Raw genomic sequence first — 27,027 nt, forward strand, 5'->3', positions numbered from 1 at the left:
CCAACACAGGACATACCAATAAGCTCTCTGAGGAACAACCAACACAGGACATACCAATAAGCTCCCTCTGAGGAACAACCAACACAGGACATACCAATAAGCTCTCTGAGGAACAACCAACACAGGACATACCAATAAGCTCTCTGAGGAACAACCAACACAGGACATACCAATAAGCTCTCTGAGGAACAACCAACACAGGACATACCAATAAGCTCTCTGAGGAACAACCAACACAGGACATACCAATAAGCTCTCTGAGGAACAACCAACACAGGACATACCAATAAGCTCTCTGAGGAACAACCAACACAGGACATACCAATAAGCTCTCTCTGAGGAACAACCAACACAGGACATACCAATAAGCTCTCTCTGAGCAACAACCAACACAGGACATAGCAATACGCTCTCTCTGAGGAACAACCAACACAGGACATAGCAATACGCTCTCTCTCTGAGCAACAACCAACACAGGACATACCAATAACCTCTCCCTTCACGCAAAGGAACACTGGCTTTTATACAGCTGGAGAAGGAGTCTGTAATTACAGACAGCTGTATCCCCTGACGAGTGGGCGGGGTCAGCTCCAATCTGCCATGAGGCCGACCAATCAGTTGCTTGGGGGAATCCAGGATAGCCATTTCCTGAAATACATACATACATACATGCATACAAACCCACAACAACACAGAAACCGGGGAATGTAACACACCTTTCACTGTATTGACAACTAAAGCCACATTCAGGAGTTAAATTGTGAGTTCGGGGAGCCCTATTTAGAGGTGTTAGGTTAAGGGTTGTGCCAGGTTTGAGCGTAAGGTTGAGGGTTATGGCTAAGGTTAGGTTATGGGGAAAATCCTATTCCCTTAAATCTACTTGAAAATCTATGGCAAGACCCTTCCCCCAGGGGATGGGGGTTGAGGTAAGGTTATGGTGGTTGAGGTAAGGTTAGGTTACAGTTTTTCTCAATCGTGTGCAAGTCATTTTTTGATCTGTGTTTAAATGTACAGTATCTATAGCAGAACAGCAATGATCAAATACATTTATAGAACTTCAGATCATCATCATCATCTTGCGTTACCAATACGCATATAGCCTACATGTTAAAAAGGGTTATGGTAGGCCTATATGTACAGTAGAACAATGCATTGCACAGCGACAGTTTGCAGTAGAACAATAGAATACAGTAGAATACATTTTAATAATACCACAGAAGCCCACCCAGTACAAACATTATCCTACTTACCCAAATCCAAGACTCAGCTATTCACACCAGTGTCTAAACACTAACACCACTGCCACTGGCCTTTGTGTGTTAACTGTGTTACTCCCGCAATGTAACCACTGAAAGCTCTTAATTACTTAATTTCAGAACTATTAAACAAATAGGAACGATAAGCTCTATTCAAATACACCAAACCACAGTAGGCTATGTGCAATAGGATCTATGCATGTCTGTTCCAACTCAAGTTATTTATGTAGTCTGGGAAATATTCACTCTGTATGTACAGTGCCTTCAGAAAGTATTCACACCCCTTGACATTTTTCACATTTTGTTGTGTTATAGCCTGAACTTAAAATGGATTAAATATATATTTTAAATGTCACTGGCCTACACACAACACACCATAATGTCAAAGTGGAATTATGTTTATAATTTTTTGAACAAATTAATAAAAATTGAACAGCTGAAATGTCCTGAGTCACTAAGCATTCTGCCCCTTTTGTTACGGCAAGCCTAAATAAGTTCAGGAGTAAAAATATCCTTAACAAGTCACATACTAAGTTGTATGAACAATGCATTCAATAATAGTGTTTAACATTATTTTTGAATGACTACCTCATCTCTGTACCCCACAAATAAAATTATCTGAAAGGTCTCTCAGTCGAGCAGTGAATTTCAAACACAGATTCAACCACAAAGACCAGGGAGGTTTTCCAATGCCTCGCAAAGAAGGACCCCTATTGGTAGATTAAAAAAAAAGAAAACCTTGAATATCCCTTTGAGCATGGTGAAGTTATTAATTACACTTTGGATGGTGTATTAATACACCCAGTCACTACAAATATGCAGGCATCCTTCCTAACTCAGTTGCCGGAGAGGAAGGAAAACACTCAGAGATTTCACCACGAGGCCAATGGTGACTTTAAAACATTTACAGAGTTGAATGGCTGTGATAGGAGAAAACTGAGGATGGATCAACAACGTTGTAGTTACTCCACAATACTAACCTAACTGACAGAGTAAAAAGAAGAAAGCCTGTACAGAATACAAATATTCCAAAACATGCATCCTGTTTGCAACAAGGCACTAAAATAATTCTGCCAAAAATGTGGCAAAGCAATTAAAGCAAAAATATGTAACTTTTTGAGTGACCCAACCAAATTCACATAGAAATGTGAGTTATAGATCTGTCATTCTCATTGAAAGCAAGTCTAAGAGGCGGTAGATCTGTGCTATGTGCACTATTTCTCTATGCTTCGTTCTTAAGTTTAGTTTTTGTGTCTTTTACTTTCGTCTTTGTAGACCAGCTTCAAACAGCTGAAAAAACTATATTTTTGGTTTTTGAAAATACATTTTACAGCGGTTTAGATGGTACAATGATTCTGTACACCAGGGTTTCCCAAACTCTGAGAAACAGAATGGAGCTAAGCATAGGCAAAATTCTAGAGGAAAACCTGGTTCAGTCTGCTTTCCACCAGACACTGGGAGATTAATTCATCTCTCAGCAGGACAATAAACTAAAACACAAGGCCAAATCTACACTGGAGTTGCTTACCAAGAGGACAGTGAATGTTCCTGAGTGGCTGAGTTACAGTTTTGACTTAAATCTACTTGAAAATCCATGGCAAGACCTGAAAATGGTTGTCTACCAATGATCAACAACCAATTTGACAGCTTGAAGAAGTTTGAAAATAATAATTGGCAAATGTTGCATAATCCAGGTGTGGAAAACTCTTAGAGACTTACCCAGAAAGACTCACAGTTGTAATTGCTGCCAAAGGTGCTTCTACAAAGTATTTACTCGGTGGTGTCAATACTTATGTAAATTAGATATTTTGGTTTTTCATGTTCAATATATGTCATTATGGGGTTTTGTGTGTAGATGGGTAAAAAAAAGCTGTTTAATCCATTTTGAATCCAGGTTGTAACACAACACATGTGGAATATGTCAAAGGGTATGAATACTTTCTCAAGTGCACTGTATAGGTAAAAGGTTGTCATTTCAGCCGCAACCATATCCTAAGACTAGCTCACCAAGACCAATAGCACAAATGTCTCAAAGATGGAGTGTCTTGTTTGTACCATAGTAGGAACATAGTTATTACTGTGGGATGGGATGTCTCCTCTGGCTCCTTAATTGAACAAGCCAGTGTCTGCTTAGTGCTTACTTCCAGCACTAGAACACAACACACTGAAGTACAAGATATAGATTACATCTAAACACAAATCATTTCCAAATTATTGGAATTACCTGCTCTGTCTTGAAGAGTTATGGTGAGAACAACATGTTTCTTTAGGGATGTTTTATTGCCCGTTGCTTTTAGCCATGAGCTGCTTCCCAGAGAATGAAGTAGGGTTACTTTTACGTCACTTTGGCTTACTCCTAAGTCATCATCTCCAACGCTCTGACCTTCCATTATAGAGCTTTGCTTTAGTATGGATTTAGGCCAATACATTCATATCAGTTATGTTCCTCCATTCTACTCACCTTTCCTTATTTCTATTGAGTATTGTGTTTATGTGCGCCAATGGAAAGTCTACAAAACTATGAGCAAACCAAACTTTGTACTGAATACATGGAATTGGATTGTGATTATACCAATGAATGAATCCTGCACAATCATTTTTTTTAATCAGGAATAATATTTGATTTGATGTGTTTGAAATTGTTTGGTGAAATATGCATAAAAGGAGAGTAATTTCCCAGAATTCTGCACCTTTGGATAGTTGTACTTCCAATTTTGATAATTTTGTTATTTACTGGGATTTTTGAAACACATAGAAATGTGGTATTTTGCCTGCGTGGACTCAAGAGATAGGTATGGTGGAATTAATCTTTTTGCAGGCAGTCATACCAGCTAGCACATAACGTTCTGAGAACCATATGTTTCTTAGAGCGTGGAGTCCTATGGTTATTTTGTATACAACCTTCCCAGAATGGTGCAGGATAGATTTTCTTTTAACCTTTATTTAACTGGGCAAGCCAGTTAAGAACAACTTCTTATTTACAATGACAGCCTACCGGGGAACTGCTTTGTTCAGGGGTAGAACAACAGATTTCTACCTTGTCAGCTCAGGGATTTGAGCCAGCAACCTTTCAGTTACTGGCCTAATGCTCTAACCGCCAGGCTACCTGCTTGGCTTTTGAACATTCTCAGCACATTTAAGGAACTTGACAAAAAAAAATGTCATTACTTTAAATGAACGTATCCTAAAAGTTCAAACATTGTTACGTTTAATTGACATTTTGGTAATATTCTAGAAATGTTATCCAACTGGTTTGACATTGGTGGTCCCATGTGGCTCAGTTGGTAGAGCATGGCACTTGAAATTCCAGCATTGTGGGTTCAATTCCCACACAGTACCAGTACTCAATAAAAGTATAAAAATGTATGTACTCAATACTGTAAGTTTCTTTGGATAAGAGTGTCTATTAAAGATCTCTAATGTTTGGGAGAATAGTAAAAAATGATGTTATTCTGTGGGAATTTCAGCATTTCTGCCTGGTTCTCTCTTTGATCCAAGGTGCAGGAGTCTGGCTCAACACTGGTCACATTCCTAGAAATGTTGATTTTCTATATTTTTTTTACCTTTATTTAACTAGGCAAGTCAGTTCAGTTGTGAGTTCTGAAGCCATTCAGGGTAAATTGACCTTTCAGTCAGTGAATTTTACCTTATCTGAATCATATCCCAGCTTTGTGACGGGGTAAGGAAGAAAGAAGCCACAGACAGACCATTGGATAGTGTATGAGTATCCTTACAATCCTATAATTTGTTATGCACTTTCTATGTAAGGCACTCACTTATGTCCCATGCATGACATCAAATAATGATACTTATGATTGTGTGTGTGTGTGTGTGTGTGTGTGTGTGTGTGTGTGTGTGTGTGTGTGTGTGTGTGTGTGTCCAATGCTGCGTGGCCATTTGCATGTGTGTGCATTCGTGTTACGGATACAGGTATCCTGAGTGTGTATGCTGTGTGTGTATTTATTTTCTCTCCTTCTCCCCACACAGGTGACAATCATCATTCCGCAATTAGTCACCAATCAGTCAGTAATCCGAAGACACCTGCTCCTTTTCCATTACCCTATCACATCCCCTTTCCCTTGGTTTAAAAACCCTGTCAGTTCAAGCTCTCTCTCTTGCTCTCTCTCTCTCTCTCTAGCACTCTCTAGCACAATCTCTCTCTCTAGCACTCTCTAGCACAATCTCTCTCTCTCTCTCTCTCTCTCTCTCTAGCACTCTCTAGCACAATCTCTCTCTCTAGCACTCTCTAGCACAATCTCTCTCTCTAGCACTCTCTAGCACAATCTCTCTCTCTAGCACTCTCTAGCACTCTCTAGCACAATCTCTCTCTCTAGCGCAATCTCCCTCTCTAGCGCAATCTCCCTCTCTAGCGCAATCTCCCTCCCTCTTTGTATGCAGATCTCTCTTTCGGTTTTGCACCTACATGTCACATTTGTCTGATACCTGTGAGTTTTGTTAAAGTGTTGACTGTTTGTTTGATGGTGGGAAAAGGGGGTACCAAGACAATACCCGTAGGAATACTTTGTCTAAGTACACTAGTTAGAACTGGGCGGACCACCCACTGTATTTTTGGTTAGTTAGTTAGCTGTATTGAAGTAGTCTAGTTTAGGGGTGTTTCTGGATTATTGTTTCTTTGGGTCCAGCTCAGCCCCTTTTCCCACACCCCATTACCATGTGTTTAAGAAATAAACCATTAGTGTTTGATGGTAAATTTAAGTTGGCTGTGGTTATTAGTTCTAACTGTTTCTTTTCACTGTTATAATTTGCATGAGTTGTTACGGGTCTTGTTTCCATTCCCCCCCTTAGACTGCAGGGCCAAAGGGATTCGTAACATAAGTGGGGGCTCATCCGGGATCTGTCTTTACTGACACCCATGCCGCTCGTGCAACTTATTGTAGTGGTTAGTTCAGTGTTGAGCGTCATAGCTGATGCAGCATTAGTGTTTGCTGTTTCTTGGCTCTTGTGTAGTAGTTCAAAATGGCTACATTTGATTTGAGATCCTTTTTGGATAACCCTACATATTGACAAATGTCGTAAAGTTGATTTACTGACCTTGGCTGACCATTATTCATTATCTATTTCGCAAAGTTTAGTTAAGGCGGAGGTTAAAAAACTGGTGTTAAATGTTTTGTTGGAAGAACAAGTGCTAGTATTACCGCTTCCTGAGCCTACTACCCTTGTAGGGGATGTTGCTGCTCCTGTAAGCCCGTCGGTGTCTGAGGGCGAGGCTAAAGCTCCAGCCACATTGCCCCTTTTTGATCCACTCTCCCCACTGTCAACTGGTGATGCCAGGAGGGATGTCCGTTCAATACAGTTCCAACTGGAGGTGGAAGAGAGCCCAAATTAGGCGAGAATCTCCAGTTGGAAATGTGTGAACTTGAGGCAGAAAAGAAAGAGAACAGCATTTGGAAATGTGTAAACTTGAAAAAGAACGAACAGCGGCAGTTAGAGTTGGAGATGTGTAGAATTGAGGCAGAAAGAGACCAGCGGTAGATGGAGTTCAAAATGCGCCAGATGGAACTGGAGGCAGAGACAGCTAGGCTAGCCTTCGTTCCTGTTGTGCCTGTTAGTGAGGTGTCCTCACCAGCTGTAGCTTCCAACACTTTGACATTAGTAGGCAGATTGCCTTGGTACCTTTGTTCAGAGAGTCAGAGGTTGACTCCTATTTTTGTGTTTTTGAACGTATAGCCGTAGCATTGAAATAGCCTGAAGAGGTATGGTGCCTATTACTTCAGTGTAAATTAACTGGTAAAGCCCAAGAGGTTTTGTCAGCGCTACCTCTTGAAGACAGTTTGAATTATGAAGTGGTCAAAGCTACTGTTCTTCACGCCTATGAGCTTGTTCCTGAGGCATACCGACAGAGATTTAGGTCTCATAAGTCTTCTAGTAAGACTTATGTGGAATTTGCTAGAGACAAGGGAAATCTCTTTGATAAATGGCATGCTGCTAGCAAGGTAACTGATTTCAACTCTCTCCGGGAGTTAATCTTGTTGGAAGAGTTTAAAAATTGCTTACCCGAACGCATTGTAGTTTACCTAAACGAACAGAAAGTATCCTCCTTGTCAGAAGCGTCTGTTGGCCGACGAGTTTGTGTTGACGCACAAGAGTGTGTTTTCGGCTCATACTGAGAGTAGAGCTACTGAATTGCCTACTTTTAGTCCTAGTCGGCCAGCAGTACATCAAGCACGGCAGAAAAAATGAGCGTTCCTGTTTCTATTGTCATAAGGTGCGACATATGATTAATGATTGCTTCCTGCTAAAATGCAAACAAGGGATGCCTCTTCGTGCTAAGCCGCCAACAGGTGTTGGGCTAATTCGTACGGTTGTGAGGTCTGAAACGAAACAGGTGCCTCAGGGTAAATGTAGTTTGAAAGTCTCAGACCCCGACCGCAGTTATGAACCGTTCATTTTCCAGGGGTTTGTGTCCCTAACAAATGACGAAGCGTCTCAGCGTCCGGTTAAAATCCTTAGAGATACGCAGTCGTTTATATTGTCTGATGTGTTGCCCTTATCGGACAATATATACTGTGGTTCCAGTGTGTTAGTTCAGGGTATTGAAATGGGTTTTGTCCCAGTGCCATTGCACTTTGTGAATGTACACTCTGAGTTAATCAGTGGAATATTCAGAGTGGGGGTACACCCTATGTTGCCAGTAAAAGGTGTGACCTTTATAATGGGTAACGATATTGCTGGAGGAACGGTAGTACCCGTATTGGATAAAAGTGACCACTCTCTCTCCAATGAGCTGGCACAGAGTTATCCACATGTGTTCCCCGCTTGTGCTGTCACTCGTGCTCAGGCACGACAAGTGGGTGACGTGATAGATTTGTCGAACACCGTTCTGTTCAAAGAGGTTGTTCAAGAGGATGGGTTGTGTGCTACCTCTGGGAAGCTGATCACCTCTGACAAACAACCCAGGGAAGAATCGAAGTATGTTTAACTTATTGCTGATGCAATACAGTTACCAGTCACTCGTGAGCAGCTGATTGCTAACCAAAAGGTTGACAACAAGCTTGCTAAATGTTTTTCTAGTGTTGTCTCATTGGAAGAGGTAAAGAAGAAAAACGTGGCTTACTTCATTGATGGTAATCTAATGGACATCCCATGTTGACGCGGACAGAGATTGGAATGCTGTTTACCAAATACTGATTCCTACAGCCTTTCGACAAAATGTGTTATCCCTTGCTCATGATCACCAATGGTCTGGTCATTTAGGAATCACAAAGACTTATGATCGGGTCCTTCGACATTGCTTTTGGCCAGGTTTAAAACAAGGTGTGGCTCAGTTCTGTCGGACATGCCACACGTCAGATAACAGGAAAACCAAAATCAGGTTATTCCTCCCGCTCCTCTTTGTCCTATACCTGTCATAGGTGAACCATTCGAACATGTGGTGGTTGATTGTGTTGGACCGTTACCGAAGACAAAATCGGGTAACCAGTTTCTGTTAACGATTATGTGTATGGCAACAAGAGAACCCGACGCCATTCCTCTGCGTAAGATTACAGTTCCGATGGTGAGTAAAGCCTTTATTAAATTCTTCACGACATTTGGGTTACCTAAGGTTGTACAAACTGATCAACGTACAAATTTCCTATCAAAGCCCTTCAAGCAGGTGTTAAAATCCTTCTCAATTACGCACCGTGTGTCAAGCACATATCACCCAGAGTCTCAGGGTGCACTTGAACGTTGGCATCAGACACTGAAGTCTATGCTACGTAAATATTGTTTGGATTCTGAGAAAGATTGGGATGAGGGAGTTCCTCTAGTTTTGTTTGCTGCTCGTGAAACTGTACAGGAGTCCCTAGGGTTCAGCCTGGCTGAACTAGTGTTTGGTCACACAGTGAGAGGACCAATGAAAGTCCTTAAAGAACAGTTTTTGTCCCAAGAGTTGTGTACGGGAGATGAGAATGTGTTGGACTACGTTATTCACTTTCGTGAGCGCCTACACCAAGCCTGTCCTCTCGCAAAGGAAGCTCTGTCTTCCTCACAGAGGAGTATGAAAAGACACTATGATAAACAGGCTGTTTCTCGTCCACTACAGCCAGGTGACCAAGTACTGGTGTTATTGCCTGTTCCAGGATCTTCACTGTCAGCTCGTTTCTCTGGACCTTATTTAATTGAAAATAAATTAAGGGAAACTGATTATGTACTTCAAACTCCTGATAGAAAACGCAAATCTCGTGTGTGCCTTATTAACATGTTGAAGGCATACCACACCTGACCCATCACCCAGTTAGTTAAAAAACAGCGGAAGATACTGCTGTCTCTTCTGCTTCTACTGCTATGATAGTGGGCTGTCATATTGATGATGTTGATGGAGATGGATTAGAGTTGCGCAATACTCAGCAGCAATGTGTTAAATTGCCCAACTCAGAAATGCTGCTGTCTCTCCAGTCAGGTCTGGTTCATTTAATGGACGGACAGGCCGACGATATTGTGAGGCTACCACAGTTTTCCATGTCTCTTTAATGACGTCCCTACTCGCACAAACGTGTTGGAACATGACAATGTTGGAAATGCTGCCCCTATCAAGCAACACCCATATCGGTCAACGCTTCTAAGAGGAAGATGATGAGGGATGAAGTGAGATATTTGTTGAAGAATGACCTGGCTAGGCCAAGTTCAAGCCCTTGGAGTTCTCCTTGCATTCTGGTTCCTAAACCTGATGGTACGTCCAGGTTATGTACGGATTATCGAAAGATAAATTCTGTCACAATGCCAGATTCGTTCCCATTACCCAGACTGGACGACGGTATCGACACTGTTGGTGCTGCTACTTATGTAACAAAGATGGACCTCTTAAAAGGTTACTGGCAGGTTCCGTTAACCACATGTGGTTCTGAGATTTCTGCCTTTGTGACCCCAGACAACTTCCTACAATACTCTGTCATGGCTTTTGGGATGCGGAATGCACCAGCCACTTTCCAACGACTGGTTAACGCTGTATTATCTGGCGTTTCCAATTGATGATCCAGTGATTTATTCGTCTGAGTGGTCAGATCATGTTAAATCTCTAAGGGTAGTATGTGAGCGTTTGGCAGCTGCTTCTCTAACCCTGAACTTGGCAACGTGCAAGTTTTGGAAGGCTACTGTTACCTGTCTCGGCAAAGAGGTCGGCCATGGACAGGTGCGCCCTGTTGATGCCAAGGTCTTGGCTATCACTGCATTCCCCGCACCTACCACCAGACGAGAGCTACGCCGCTTTTTAGGGATGGTTGGCTACTAACGTTGTTTCTGTAAACTTCTCTGCGGTAGTTGCTCCATTGACCGATTTGCTCAGTCCGGCAAGATTGTTTCAGTGGTCCCCGGATTGTAAGGTAGCTTTTGAATCTGCTAAAGCACTCTTATGTAATGCCCCTGTATTTGCTGCTCCGGATTTTGAATGACTGTTTAAACTTGAGGTAGATGCTAGTGCCAGAGGTGCTGGTGCTGTTCTACTGCAGCAGGACAAGAGTGGAGTGGATCATCCTGTGTGTTATTTCTCCAGAAAATTTAACAAATGTCAGGCAAACTATGCAACCATCGAGCAAGAAGCTCTAGCTTTGTTGTTAGCTCTGCAATACTTTGAAGTGTATATTGGTTCTAGTGCCCTACCAGTGATCGTATATACTGATCATAACCCCTTAGTGTTTCTCCACCGGATGTACAACCAGAACCAGCGCCTAATGCGTTGGGCACTTATTGTGCAGAATTGTACAATTTGGAGATCCGCCACAAAAAGGGTTCTGATAATGTATTGGCAGATGCTTTGTCTCGTGTTTAAAAATTATTTTTGTATGTTTTGTAAGGTTGATATTGTGGGTATTCATTGTAAATACTTTGGTCACAATCCCCCCCCAGGGTTGCTCTTTTAAAGGTGGGAGAGTTACGGATACAGGTATCCTGAGTGTGTATCCTGTGTTTCTTTTCTCTCCTTCTCCCCTCACAGGTGACAATCATCATTCCCCAATCAGTCAGTAATCCAAAGACACCTGCTCCTTTGCCATTACCCTATCACATCCCCTTGGTTTAAAAACCCAGTCAGTTCAAGCTCTGTCTGTCTCTGTCTGTCTGTGTGTGTCTTTTGGTTTTGCACCTACATGTCACATTTATCCGGTACCTGTGAGTTTTGTTAGTGTTGACTGTTTGTTTGATGGTGGGAAAAGGGGGTACCAAGACAAGTCACCCATGGGCATACAATACCCGTAGGAATACCTTGTCTAAGTACACTAGTTAGAACTGGGTGGACCACCCACTGTATTTTTGGTTAGTTAGCTGTATTGAAGTAGGCTAGTCTAGTTTAGGGGTGTTTCTGGATTATTGTTTCTTTCCTTGGGTCCAGCTCAGCCCCTTTTCCCACACCCCATTACCGTGTGTTTAAGAAATAAACCATTAGTGTTTGACGGTAAATTTAAGTTGTCTGTGGTTATTAGTTCTCACTCTTTCTTTTCACTGTTATAATTTGCATAAATTATGTTACGGGTCTTGTTTCCATCCCCCCTGGACTGCAGGGCCAAAGGGATTCGTAACAATTCATGTGTATGTGCGCATTCGGTGTGTGTGTGTGCTAGGAGAAGCCTAACTTGTTTAAAGTGTAACTGAGTTAAGAGCACAAGGCACATCATTATGTGCTGGAGAGGTTGCCAAATAACAAACAACTTTAAAAATAACAGTGTACAGAGACTCTTTCAAATTTCCATCAAATTAGCAGGTATTTCTCTATGGTTCATAATCTAAAGCTTTAAGGGATACATCTACTACTGTTAAAGTTTGGGGTCACTTAGAAATGTCCTTGTTTTTGAAAGAAAAGCCCATTTTTGGTCCACTACAATAACATCAAATTGATCAAAAATAGTGTAGACATTGTTAATGTTGTAAATGACTATTGTAGCTGGAAACAGCTTATTTTTTTAATGGAATATCTACATAGGTGTACAGAGGCCCATTATTAGCAACCATCACTCCTTTGTTCCAATGGCACGTTGTGTTAGCTAATCCAAGTTTATCATTTTACAAGGCTAATTGATCTTTAGGAAACACTTTTGCAATTATGTTAGCACAGCTGAAAACTGTTGTGCTGATTTAAAGAAGCAATAAAACTGGCCTTCAGACTAGTTGAGTATCTGGAGCATCAGCATTTGTGGGTTCGATTACAGGCTCAAAATGGCCAGAACAAAGCGCTTTCGAAACTCGTCAGAAGAACACATCCTGGGATCAAACCCAGATCTGTAGTGACACCTCTAGCACTGCCTTAGACCACTGTGCCACTCAGGAGGCCCTGAAGATAATTAACACTCTGAGAATGTTTCAGTAAGATCTTTTTTAACTGTTTTGAACTCCAAGCACAGACATGACACATGGAAATTAATTTGCTTAAGAATTAATCATGCAAACACTTTGTGACGTGTCAGTGAGATTCACACCTATGATCTTCTGTTCACTATCCCTGGAATTAGTACTGTGCTACCAGGATGGTGCAAGCATGCCATCATTTTTTACTCATACAAAGCTGTTCATTTTAGTTTATTCAAAAGGACCCTATTTCAAAGGAAACAAGCACTAATTAAGATCATGTGTCGCCAATTAGTGGGCGCGGCCAACACACTGAAGAGGATAGAGTTTTGTTGATGCTGAGAACGAAACGTATGTTTTTAAATAACATTCTTTGAACATTACTAATGTATCTTTTTTTTTATGGAACGTTTTCTTCATGTTCTGAGAACATGAACTTAAATAGAACCATGAGGAAACCTGCAGAACACATTATGCTGAAGTACTGAAATTCCTCACAGAAGAAAGTTGTTTCTGAATGTTCTCTGAACAACTTGAACATAACTTTAAATAGAACCATGAGGAAACCTGTAGAAAACGTTACGCTGAATTACTGAAATGTCCACCTAAGAAACATATGGTTCAGGTTCTTATAACGTTATGTGCTAGATGGGTATCTTGAGCCATTCCCAGAACATTGTGGGAAGGTTGTATGCAAAATAACCATTGGACAAGCACAATCTCACAAATGTCTTAGACATATATGGTTCTCAGAAAGTTATATGCTAGATGACTTGTTTCCTTTGAAATTAGGTGATGTTTGAATAGACCAAAATGAACAGCTTTGTATGTGTAATAAAACATGGCATTCTCGCTCCATTCTTCCTGGCACAGTGGACTAATTCCAAGGATAGAAAACAGAAGATCATAAGCTCAAATCTCACTGATGCTGTGTCATCATAAACAAGAAATGTTTGCATGATTAATATTGAAGGAAATGTATTTCTATCTGTGCTTGGAGTTCAAACAAGTTAACCCAAAATGTTTTTTATTTATTTAACAAGGCAAGGTTTTGATGTGTATAGTGAGTTAGTAAATTGACTATGGCTATCTGCTCCGATTTGAGTATCCTGAGTGTGCCAGACCGCAAAATAACGGATCAATTTACTAACGCACATCACCTGCTGAATAGGACCGGTGTCAGTAAACGTTGGCAAAAAAAGTAATTAAATTGTTGCCAGCAGCACAGTTACCGTCACTGACACTTTAGATAACATGAAAACAGCATAACCAGCTCTGCTAGGGTGAGTAAAATGGTCAGAGTGAGGTGTTTTCTCATTTGTGTCTGGAAGTAGCTAGCAAGCTAGCCAACTTCAGCCAGTTAGCTTGGGTGGTTGACTGTCGTTGTGAGATCAGAACACTCAGATCAACCCTACTCCTCATCAACCTTACGTCCAGAGTGCGCTCTGAACGCTCCTAGAGCAAAACGCTCTTAATATATGAACAGGCAATCTGACAACGCTCTGTAGTTACCACCCCGAGTGCACTCTCACACACTGGAGGCAATTTACAAACGCACCCTTAAGTCCATGCAGAAGCGTTTAAAAACAAACCCAGGGCCATTGATGCTAGAGTATTTGCATTGAAAAAGTGCCCAGCAGTCAGGAAATCAAGTAATAAGTGTCTGTAGATAAATTATTAGAATGACAGTAAAACAGTTATACTATGTGTTTGCTGAGTAATTAGATCAAATTCACTATGATTGTGTTTATTTTCCACTTTGATGGGGAATTTTCTGTACAGTTAACATTAACTTCCAGTTATTTTCGCTCACATTGCTGGTCCCATTGTTTAGAATTATTCCGCAATTAGGCAAAACGTTATGGGATATTAGAATCGTCTTGTTCTAACCTGTATATTTTCGACTGGAGATGGGTTTGAATTCTACAAACAACGCACCCTTAAAGTATGCTTGATAGCATTCCAACCACACCCACAAACCATAGAAACGGACTATGTTTTTTTTGCTGCGCATTAGACCTTTGTGGTTTGGACAGTCTGCAAACACACCCTTCCAGAGGCGCAACATGTATACACATGGAAACTTTCCGTGGAAAGGTTTCTCTCATCCTAACTAAACATTTAACAGATAACTGTAAGAACCTCATATTACTATTATTCATAATTGTGCTTTTTAAGAAAGAAACTCACAAATAAACACACAGAAAGTTGTGCGCCATTTTGTTGTACATACTTTTAATGCTGGTGGGAAAATTACTCTGCGGGAGTGGTCTCAGAAGCGAGACCGGGAAATAAAGGTGTGGCCGTGTGGGGGGGAAACCAGTTTATATACGCCCTGACACACAGCCTTCCCTGTCTACTGTATCTCTGCCAACTGAACGGAGCTACTAACAGGTATGTCTTAATTTGGGTCATACACCAGCCATTGCTTTGTATTGTGTATCAGCTGCTTGTACTGTAATCTGTAGAAATTAGTTTTTGTGCATTGTTACACTAATATTAGTTCTAAGGAAGGTTCACGTTGAATTTTACGACAGCTTCAGTGTAGGGAGATAGAGGGCAGATTACATAACCAGGAAGAGATATTTTAATTTCGGATGGTTAGATATACAGTATCTCACACTGGATATGCAGTATAATATATTCTGTATCACAGCGCACACCGCTTAAAAATGTAATGTCAACGATCCCAAATGGATTCCTGCTGCTTAAGTTGATCAGTGGCCTTGCAAAACGAGTGAGGACCGGAAAGGTTTTTACAGAAGATAATACCTGAGATTCATGTGCTGTGAACCACACTCTTATAAAATATTTGCTATCTAGAACGGTTCTTCGGCTGTCCCCATAGGAGAACCCTTTAAAGAACCCTTGTTTGTGCAAGGTAGAACCCATTTGGGTTCCACGTAAAACCCTTTCCAGTGAGTGTTCTACCTGGAAAAAAAGGGTTCTCCTATGGGGACTACCAAAGGACCCTTTTGGAACTCGTTTTTCAAAGGGTGTATAGTTTCCATGAGGCACTGAACATTCCACAAAACTGAGCAATATGACTGAATGTTTGCTCTAGGTAGGAGAGTATTTTTCAGTCTAAGTCAACTTATGTTCCTAGCTGTTGTTCTGTGTTCTTTCATGTTTTCATTTCTACATTTACATTTTAGTCATTAAGCAGACGCTCCTATCCACAGCTACTTGGTCAGTGCATTCATCTTACGATAGCTAGGAGAGACAACCACATACTGTATCACAGTTGTACATCTTTCCTCAATAAAGAAGTTATAAGCAAAGTCAGAGCCATTCGGAAAATACCAGTGCAATTTTTTTTTAATGCTTTTCTTTTACTACAGCCCCTCTGTTTTCACATTTATACTCTGTTTGATAGGATAGTAATAGCAGTCAGTACATATCTGGTTAGGAATCTAAATATAGCAGAGAATCATCCCTCCTCCTCATGATCATGACAGTTGTTAGTTAGGCCTCATGGTACACAAAGAATCCAGGAAGTAGGCAGATTTTGAATAAATACTTTTAGTTTACTTTTGATATATATATATATATATATATATATATATATATATGTGTGTGTTCAGGGCTATAATTTATTATATATTATAGGCTATTGTAATGATAATTATTTTACTTTGTAAAGTGCTTTTCTCAGACCCAAGGTGCACATTCATTTAAAAAAGATATGTATAATAATATAAACAACACAGACAACAATCAAAGTTATATACAGGTGTTGCCAGAATATTAGCAGAGGTCCTTGAAAGCTTTTCTGAAAAGCAGTCTTGAGCTGTGCCTTAAAGAAGGACAGAGACTCTGCAGCCCTAATAGTGTCTGGAAGTGTGTTCCACAGTCGCGGAGCCGCGCAACTGAAAGCCCTGTCACCCATAGTTTTTAGTCTACTGCAGAGCTGCTAAAGGGAGATGGACCTGGAGGAGTGAAGGGTGTGTGTGGGGCAGGTGGGTAGAATGATGTCAGACCGGTATTATGGCTTTGTCTGCTGAAATAAACACCTTACCTCCACCAATATTTACATTTACATTTTAGTCATTTAGCAGACGCTCTTATCCAGAGCGACTTACAGTAGTGAATGCATTCATTTCATAAAAAAATGTTTCTTCTTCATACTGGTCCCCCGTGGGAATTAAACCCACAACCCTGGCGTTGCAAACACCATGTGTTGCAAACACCATGTTCTACCAACTGAGCTACAGGGAAAATCCTGACTCAAATTAGCTCTGGTCTGATGCATATGAAAGAACATTCCAAATGGGTGTGGTGAGGATAGGATAGGTGTTCCCCTGATTGACACAGTCTTATGACATTAATGCATTCTTATAATTCTGTACAGAAAAAATTACTCACCTGTATGGTTCCACAGAAAAGACTACGGCTAACGTTTGTCATATAAACATTTGAGCATACTTTCCTCTCAAGACCTGTATGGTTGAAGTATTTAAAACATACAATAATTTTAACTCAAACATTTCACTCTCCTTTTCAGATACAATGGATGTAAGTAAACACTTTTTCTAAATTTCTATCAAATTGCAAGAATACTTAATACTATAAGCAATAAAGAGCTCACTGTATTCCCCAGCTAGCACATTTGGTTCCTTGGAAGTTGTGGCAACGTACGTTTCTGGTTTCAGGAAGTAAAAATGTAGCCTGTTCTGGGAACGTTTCTTTTTAGATTGCAGGGAGATTATGCATTTCAAAGGAAACAAGCACTCGTTAAGATCAGGTGTGGCCCATTAGTGGGCGCAGCAAACGCACCTGAACACACTTAACAAGATACAGGATAGAATGAGTTTTTTTTATGCTGAGAACGGAATGTATATGATTTTAAATAACTTTAGAGAACGTTCTAATCTTTTCTTGTGGTTTTTATGCAACATTTTCTTAACATTCTTGGAACAATTTGAGAACATTACTTTTAAATAGAACCATAAGGAAACCTGTAGGAAACGCTATGCTGAAGTACTGAAATTCCCACTGAACGTTCACTGAACTATTTGAGAACATTTGGGGTGTTGGGCTCACATGGGCCGACGATGTCTCATAATATTTTAGCTTTCTGTGTTATCACTCCTTCTTTCATCCCTCCATCCCATTAATTTTACCCTATGACAAACAACGTAAGTTTACACCAAATAATTTCTCACTTATGCCCTTTAGTCATATATCATTGGAAAGCTTAGATTCACAGCCATCCATCACACATTTTCGGAAATGTTCAGGGCCCGGCATCTTAAGTCTAAGTTCATCGTTAGAACCTTCATAGAAGCATCATTCAATCTCCCAGCTCTTTCCCAAAACCATCGTTACTATAGTTGCACTTAAACGCTAGTTACTTACCTCAGACGACTCGCAGAACAGCAAAGTGCATTATTAGATGTTTTTTTGCCCTTCCGAGTCACTTTATTCAAAGAAGATCTCAGCTAAACATAGCATGAAGAAGTTGATCTGTCTGACTGTGAACGCCGATAACTTAAAAACGAAGTTGACTACAAATGCAAAGTTGCCAAAGTGTTTGCAATTGTCACAAACAAGTGAAGGATAAAAATATGCTTCAAATGAAAGCAGAGATGACTGCCTTGAAATATAAATAGGCTACACGGGCCTATACAGTGCATTCAGAAAGTATTCAGACCCCTTTAATTTTCCACATTTTGTTACGTTACATGTGAGATTTTGGGTTCCAACCTCTGTGTCTTTGTGAGACGCGAAGTAGGTGAACGGATGAGCTCCGCATGTGTGGTTCCTACTGACTGTGGTTCCAACTGGGGCGGCAGGTACCCTAGCGGTTAGAGTGTTGGACTAGTAACCGGAAGGTTGCAAGATCAAATCCCTGAGCTGACAAGGTAAAAATCTGTTGTTCTGCCCCTGAACAAGGCAGTTAACCCACTGTTCCTAGGCCCTCATTGAAAATAAGAATTTGTTCTTAACTGACTTGCCTAGTTAAATAAAAAAAGAAGAATGGAGGAGGTGTGGTGGTGCTTTGCTGGTGACACTGTCAGTGATATATTTCGAATTCAAGGTACACTTAACCAGCATGGGTACCACATGCTACAGCGATACGCCATCCCTTCTGGTTTGCACTTAGCCCCACTATCATTTGTTTTTCAACAGGATAAATACCCAAAACACACCACAATCACCTGACCTCAACCCAATTGAGATGGTTTGAGATGAGTTGGACAGCAGAGTGAAGGCAAAGCAGCAAACAAGTGCTCAACATATGTGGGAACTCCTTCAAGACTGTTGGAAAAGCATTCCTCATGAAGCTGGTTGAGGGAGTGCCAAGCGTATGCAAAGCTGTCATCAAGGGTGGCTACTTTGAAGAATTTCAAATATAAAATATATACACATGATTCCATATGTGTTATTTCATAGTTTTGATGTCTTCACTATTATTCTACAATGTAGAAAATAGTCAAAATAAAGAAAAACACTTTAATGAGTAGGGGTGTCCAAACTTTTGACTGGTACCATAAGTATTCAGTCCCTTTACTCAGTACTTTGTTGAATCACCTTTGGCAGCGATCACAGCCTCGAGTCTTGGGTATGATGCTACAAGCTTGGCGCACCTGTATCTGGGGAATTTCTCCCATTCTTCAAAGCAGATCCTCTCAAGCTCTGTCAGGTTGGATGGGGAGCGTCGCTGCACAGCTATTTTCAGGTCTGTCCAGAGATGTTCGATCGGGTTCAAGTCCGGGCTCTGGCTGGGCCACTCAAGGACATTCAGAGAATTGTCCCGAAGCCACTAATGCATTGTCTTGGCTATGTGCTTAGGGTCGTTGTCCTCTTGGAAGGTGAACCTTTGCCCCATATTGAGGTCCTGAGCGCTCTGGAGCAGATTTTCATCAAGGATCTCTCTGCACTTTGCTTCATTCATCTTTGCTTCGATCCTGACTAGTCTCCCAGTCCCTGCCGCTGACAAACATCCCTACAGCATGATGCCGCCACCACCATGCTTCACCATAGGGATGTACCAGGTTTCCTCCAGATGTGACACTTGGAATTCAGGCCAAAGAGTTCAATCTTGGTTTCATCAGACCAGAGAATAATGTTTCTCATAGTCTGAGAGTCCTTTAGGTGCCTTTCGGCAAACACCAAGCGGGCTGTCATGCCTTTTATTGAGGAGTGGCTTCCGTCTGGACACTCTACCATAAAAGCCTGATTGGTGGAGTGCTGCAGAGATGGTTGTCCTTCTGGAAGGTTCTCCCATCTCAACAGAGGAATTCTGGAGCTCTGTCAGGGTGACCATCGGGTTCTTGGTCACCTCCCTGACCAAGGCCCTTCTCCCCCAATTGCTCAGTTTGGCTGGGCGGCTAGCTCTAGGAAGAGTCTTGGTGGTTCCAAACTTCTTCCATTTAAGAATGATGGAGGCCGCAGTGCTAGAGGTGTCACTACAAACCCATGTTCGATCCCAGGCAGTGTCAGAGCGGTGCACGATTGGCCCAGCATCGTTCGGGGAGGGTTTGGACGGCCAGGATGGCCTTATGCCATCGCGCTCTATCAACTCCTTGTGGCGGGCGGGGCGCATGCACGCTAACTTTGGTCGCCAGTTGTACAGTGTTTCCTCCGACACATTGGTGCGGCTGGCTTCCAGGTTAGGCGAGCAGTGGGTCAAGAAGCAGTGCGGCTTGGCAGGGCCGTGTTTCGGAGGACACATGACAATCGACCTTCACCTCTCCCAAGTCCGTACAGGAGTAGCAGCGATGGGACAAGACTGTAACTACCAATTGGGGAGAAAAAGGGTTAAAGTACAATAAATAAATAATAAATGAAATAAAGAATGGAGGCCACTGTTCTTGTGGACCTTCATTGCTGCCGACATTTTTTGGTAACCTTCGTCAGATCTGTGCCTCGACACAATCCTTTCTTGGAGGTCTACGGACAATTCCTTCAACCTCATGGTTTGGTTTTTGCTCTGACATGCACTGTCAACTGTGGGACCTTTTATATAGACAGGTGAGTGCCTTTCCAAATCATGTCCAATGAATTGAATTTATCATAGGTGGACTCCAATAAAGTTGTAGAAACAGCAAGGATGATCAATGGAAACAGGATGCACCTGAACTCTATTGCGAGCCTCATAGCAAAGGGTCTGAATACTTTTATGTAAATAAGGTCATCCTTTTTTAATATATCATTTTGCAAACATTTATAAAAACCTGTTTTCACTTTGTCATTATGGGATATTGTGTGTAGATTAATACATTTTTAGAATAAGGCTGTAACGTAACAAACATTTTGAAAAGGTGAAGGGGTCTGAATACTTTCCGAATTCACTGTCAATGTAAATCATATTGAAGAAATGTTAATGTTCAATCAATTGAGTTCTATTTTGCCAATAGGGTACCGTCTAATGTTTGCCTCAATATACAGTACAAGTCTAAAGTTTGGACACACCTACTCTTTATTTTTACTATTTTCTACATTGTAGAATAATAGTGAAAGACAAACTATTAAATAACACATATGGAATCATGTAGTAAACAAAAAGGTGTTAAACAAATCAAACTATATTTTATATTTAAGATTCTTCAAAGTAGCCACCTTTTTGGGCACATTCTTAACACAATTCTGTGAATAATTTAACATCTGTATATCTGGCACACCTGTCATGTGGTTGTGCATTCTACATCACTATGAACATTTTAAGATATTTCTGGTGTTACTACAATTACATTTCAAACAGGTGTGGCAATATTCGAAAAAGGCTTCTGTGGGGTTAATGTGTGAATTCTCTGAAGGGCCTGTATCTACAAATATTTTTTAAATAACCAGGCCTAGCTGTGTGTGTGCAATTTGCTGCCTCTTATCAAAGTTAGAATACAAAAACATAGCTGTCCAATTACATGGAATTCTATGGCTAAGCTTTCAACATTCTAATGTCAATGGCACATATGGGATTTTTTATTTATATATATTTTTTACAATAGTTGTAGCTGGTCATTTCAAAGTTGGTTATATTATATATATATATATAATTGAAAGCTAATTTCCTTACCTTTCCGAATCACTTGTCAAAGTTTTAAATGTATCATGCTTTCCCTTTTTAAAGCCATTTATAAAGGTACATTTGATATCTAACATAGAAGTCAAAGTTCTGTTGACCTGAACATTTTGAAATTGTCTGCAGGATAGCTGTGAATCTAAGCTTTCCAATTACACACACACACATGTTTGTATGTATGTATGTATGTATGTATGTATGTATGTATGTATGTATGTGTGTGTGTGTGTGTGTGTGTGTGTGTAATTGGAAAGCTTACAAACAATGTCATACAACAAGTTATTGCTCACTTATACACACAGGTGGGCGGGCTGCAACATTGTTCTATAATTGACGTGTATAAGTGAGCAATAAGTTGTTGTATGACATTGTTTGTAAGCAAATTTAGAATTATATAATATAATTGACGTGTATAAGTGAGCAATAACTTGTTGTATGACATTGTTTGTCAGGGTAAAATCCCTATGGGGAAAAAATGAATGGGATGGAGGGATGAAATAAAGAGTGATAACACTCAGCAATACCGAGTCGTTATTCATGTCGTAAGAAGGAATTCCCCTCGACCACGCCCACAAATTGGGGAATACAAACATTCTTTCCCATTGTAAAAGAGCCAACTTCATTGTTAATTTTTTGTTATACAGAAATAATAAAACATGCCAAAAAACTGCTCGTTAACCAGGTAAAAAATTCCGACCTAAGCGTCAATGAAACTGTAGGGAAATAGAGCCTGCGAGAAGAGCCCTGTGGCTTCAGGCTATTCCGCGTGGGAAATGTGGGGACCCGGTGTCCATGTAGGCTACGTGTAGCTACTCTGTGTGTGGAAAACATTTAATCTCAGGTAAAACCTACTTGTAGCTGTGTAGTCTGTTTTGTGTTGTTGGTCTTGCCAGCTTAATGTTCCAGTCGGTAGCTAGCACTCACTCACGTGGTTAGCAGCATCATGAAAAGGGGCATGAGGGAAGTCCTACAATATTACGTTTTTCTAAGTAGTGAGAAAACCGTTGCGAGCAGGCAATGTTGAAAAGTGATGTACTTTTCTTAAATGTAGTTTTGTAATTGACTAAAACAAGCAGATAACAAGAAAATTGCGCTTGAAAAATGTTAGTTTTTGCTGTGAGTCAATGGGGTAACCACAGATTGTTTTCCCCACAGGTGGGCGGGCTGCAACGTTCTATCTTATACCGACTGGCATGATCGCTGCACTGCTATCACACATTTTCCAACTCTAGGGACATAGACCTTCCAAAAAAATTATGAGACATCTTCAGTCCAAGTGAGCTTAATATGGACTAATGTCAAACCAGTTGAACGTTCCTAGAACATGACCAAAATTGAAATGAAAGGTAACCATGTTTGAACTTTTAAGACACAGTTTGTTAAAGTAATGAAATACCAAGAAAATTGTTATTTTGTCAAGTTCCTTGAATGTTCCAAAGCCAAACCACTATCCTGCACCATTCCCAGAAAGTTGTGGGTAGGTTGCATGCAAAATAACCATAGGACTCCACGCTCTCACCAAGCTCTAAGAAACAAATGGTTCTCAGAACATTATGTGCTAGCTGGGTCCTGTGAGAAAAATTAAGCAAGGAGAGACATCCACTTGTGCGCATTACCAATCCTCTCTCTCACCCCGCTCTGCTTCCCCTCTCTCACCCGCTCTGCTTCCCCTCTCCCACCCCGCTCTGCTTCCCCTCTCCCACCCCGCTCTGCTTCCCCTCTCCCACCCCGCTCTGCTTCCCCTCTCCCACCCCGCTCTGCTTCCCCTCTCTCACCCCGCTCTGCTTCCCCTCTCTCACCCGCTCTGCTTCCCCTCTCCCACCCCGCTCTGCTTCCCCTCTCCCACCCCGCTCTGCTTCCCCTCTCTCACCCCGCTCTGCTTCCCCTCTCTCACCCCGCTCTGCTTCCCCTCTTCCCCTACAGCTTTCAGATGCTCTGGGTGGTGAACCGGGCTGGCCAAGCCAGAACAACCAGCAGAGTAGTGGGGGCGTGTGGCCTGGTGGGCAACCCAACCAGCCAACATGGCCAGGACAGCCTGGTGGTCAACCGACTTGGCCTGGTCAGCAGCAACCAGGCCAGCCCGCCCCCATGTGGCCTGGACAACAACCAAACCCTTCCCAACCATCATGGCCCGGACAACCAGGAGGGGGGCAGCCTAGCCAGCCAACCTGGCCCGGACAACCAGGTGGGGGACAGCCCAGTCAGCCAACATGGCCAGGGCAGCCAGGACAGATTAGCCAACCTACTGGACCCGGATGGCCAAGCCCAAGCCCCGGTCCAGGCCCTGCCCAACCAACTGCTCCACAACAAAGTTCACTGGTAAGAGAAGACATTCAAACCTGAGGATGTTGGTTATGACGGTTTGAAAAACCATGAGCAAGGATCTGCATGGTTCAGAACTATCTTTGTGACAGATTAGTCCTCAAGACCTCTACTCAGACATTGTTCTAAGCCTGTCCTAATGACATTCAACTGGTTTTGGCTGTTTTTATTTGCTGTTTTCAACAAACCCATTTTATTTCCCCAACAGAAAATGCCATATGACCTGAACCTGCCAAATGGATGCTACGACAAGATGCTCATCACAATTCGTGGGACAATTAACCAAAATGCCAAAATGTCAGTATTCACAGCAAAATATAGTTTCCATGGTAAATTGTGGGGATCTACATTGTAGCTATTTCCACACTTTGATTCTTAATGTTGCTCAGTTATTTCAGTCTTGTAGCCAGCAGTAGGCATGCCTTTCCTTGATATGTTGCCTGCAAACTTCTTATACCATAACCTAAGTACTAGTCTGTTTGTGCCATCATACCACTCCTTGCCACTTGTCATGCCAAATATCATGTATAGGATGACAAGGAGTTGGCATGATGGCACAAACAGATCTGGGACCTGGCTACTTCTACTGCTACTCTCAATCTAATAAGGACTAAAGTCTTATCAAATACAAACGGTTGTTCCTTTGTTCTTCAAAGTGTGTGATGCATAAGTATCCATCTCAGGATGTAAACAGAGACTAATAGAAGTTAGACGAGAGGATCTAGATAATCAAGCTCTGGGTAGTTAACAAATCTAGATTACTGTCAAATGTAAATCAATGAGGCCCCTTTTGAAGGAGGTTGGCAGACAGTAATCCCAATAGAGCATCTTGACATCATTATTTCCAATCCTCAACTGAATACAATTTAACTAATGTAAGGACAAAGGGTGAGAATAGAACAAATGATCTGTGATGAATTCAATACCAGATAATACCAATCACTTTAAAGTCAAGAGTAGGCCTACAGTAACTATGGCCACAAACTCAAAAAGCTCACACATCACCATGGAAAGAGTGCTGTTGAGCATGTGGCTCATAGAACACACACATTCATCACAAAACATAATGCTGTTGTCTGACTTGTAATCGACACTACTAGTTAAACACATTGATGATGTAAATGGCACAAAATCCAAGGTTGACCACTATGTTATTAGCTTCGTCCCAAATATGTTTGTGCTCTTGAAACTCCATTGCTCATTGTCAAGCCGAACAAATAGTTTGAAAAGAAAATGAGTGACAAGGAGTTGGTATGAACACTGCTATTATCTCCCTGTAGGTTCACCATCAATCTAACCAAAGGGAATGACATTGCCATGCACGTCAACCCACGCTTTAATGACCAGGGAAAGAAAACGATTGTGCGGAACAGTCAGATAGGCAATACATGGGGCAAAGAGGAGAGAGAGCACAATCACTTCCCCTTCATTCAGGGCCAGCCCTTCGAGGTGAGGAATCTATCTTCTGGTTTACTTCATGTCAACCAATCAGAGTTTTAAAACCATGATGGCTGGGGTCCCAAATGGCACCCCCCTACTACTTTTGAACAGAACATGCTTTGGTCAAAAGTAGTGCACTAAAAAGGGATTAGGGTGCCATTTGGAAGATATTTTTAGACTCTCCTGTATTCATCTTAAGATATTTTGAGCTGTATGATTTTTATGGTAATTAAATAATGTCAAACAAATTAAAATGGTATTCATGATCAATAGATCATGTTTACAATCAATATATTCAGTCATATCTTAACATATTCTTTGATTTTGCATAATAATGACTTTGTGGTCCTGTGTTTTTCCAGATGAAGATCATGTGCACTAACAGTGAGTTCAAGGTGGCAGTGAACAGCTCACACATCCTGGAGTTCAAACACCGCATCCGTGACATCCACTCCATCAAACACCTGGGCATCTATAATGATGTCACCCTCACGTCTGTGGAGATTGACAAACTATAAGATCTAGCAGGGTTGGTTTCAGCCATAGAAATAGAATGACCAGAATATCCAAAGTCCCTCAGGTTCTATTTTTATGGTTCCAGTGACCTTCCATCATTGGTTTTCAACAGAAACATACAGTAGCTTGAGTCTCAAGCTTTAACCCAGTAGTACTACCATCATATTCTGTACTTCTACTAAGCTGGTATATTCTCTGTGTGGAAATACTCAAGTGGAAAAATATATTTTCTTAGTCTTTAATAAGAGGAAAAAGTCAACAACTTTAACTCACAAATTCATTGGTTTTAAGTCTGAATAGGTACATACATTTTAATGTAAACCACCTATATCCAATAAAAATCCAATGTTAGACTCAAGCATATTTTTTCATTGACTGATATCTCTTCCTCCAGATACAGGGTGATGTTCAGTATGTTTTGAGTTATTGTTATATAACCTTTCCCACTAGGTGGCACAGTTGAGACTGTCGAATGTTTTAGAACCACAACAAGCCTAGTATTTGCTGTGGCAAAATAAACATTACCTTGGCTACCTATACCACCCAGTAGTAGATGAATTTGAAAACACCAATGCATATTACCACTTAACATATAGGCTATTATTACTTTGCATTAGTGAATGAAGAACCATGTCTGTAAACATACTGTATTTTCAAAGCTCTTTCTCCTTAACCCTGCAATCATGAGCAAGTTCACTTGTTGGTAATGTAATGATGTCATGCACTATCTTTCTGTAGTGTTTCCATAAGCAGTGATTATCTTATTTCCATTACCAGCCGTCAGCACTTAACATGTTTATTCAGGGAGGAGAGTGTCAATATCTGTGAGTGATATTACAGTTGACAATGATATCTCAAATTAAGCAAATGTGACTTTATTTACACAAAGACCACATTGACTGAATCAACATGGAATCTTTTCACTGGTAACCACTAAACTAAATATGAGGACTATGAGGAGACTTACACCACAGAGATACCTCTCAATACTATCATTTAATTTATATTTATATTCGATTACTCTCCTGATTAAATTGTTTGAAGTCCCTTTAAAAGAAGTGAACTGCTATTTTAGAGCTGCTGCTGTCTATCATCAAATGTGTTTTTCTCCATTATGTTCTTAAGCAATAAGTTACATCACAATGTGGACGAACACGTAAATCAAACTCTTGTTACAGCTACTCTCACATAACA

The 27,027-nt window shown here is 41.0% G+C and overlaps 1 protein-coding gene across 2 annotated transcripts; it reads left to right on the plus strand.

Moving 5' to 3' along the window:
• Window positions 1-14,869: 14,869 nt before the first annotated feature.
• On the plus strand, window positions 14,870-26,191 carry leg3 (Galectin-3). Of its 2 annotated transcripts, none has more exons than NM_001140833.1 (6): window positions 14,870-14,924; window positions 17,035-17,045; window positions 23,479-23,874; window positions 24,086-24,174; window positions 25,158-25,326; window positions 25,680-26,189. In NM_001140833.1, the coding sequence occupies exons 2-6, from the start codon at window positions 17,040-17,042 to the stop codon at window positions 25,833-25,835; spliced, it is 816 nt and encodes a 271-aa protein (NP_001134305.1). In that variant the 5' UTR covers window positions 14,870-14,924; window positions 17,035-17,039; the 3' UTR covers window positions 25,836-26,189. The 2 variants fall into 2 exon arrangements, with proteins under 2 accessions (NP_001134305.1, XP_014066689.1); XM_014211214.2 differs by lacking the exon at window positions 14,870-14,924 and adding an exon at window positions 16,416-16,489 and having other exon boundaries at window positions 25,680-26,191.
• The last annotated feature ends 836 nt before the right edge of the window (window positions 26,192-27,027 follow it).

This window comes from Salmo salar, chromosome ssa09, assembly GCF_905237065.1.
Source record: "Salmo salar chromosome ssa09, Ssal_v3.1, whole genome shotgun sequence".
NCBI classification, from domain to species: domain Eukaryota; kingdom Metazoa; phylum Chordata; class Actinopteri; order Salmoniformes; family Salmonidae; genus Salmo; species Salmo salar.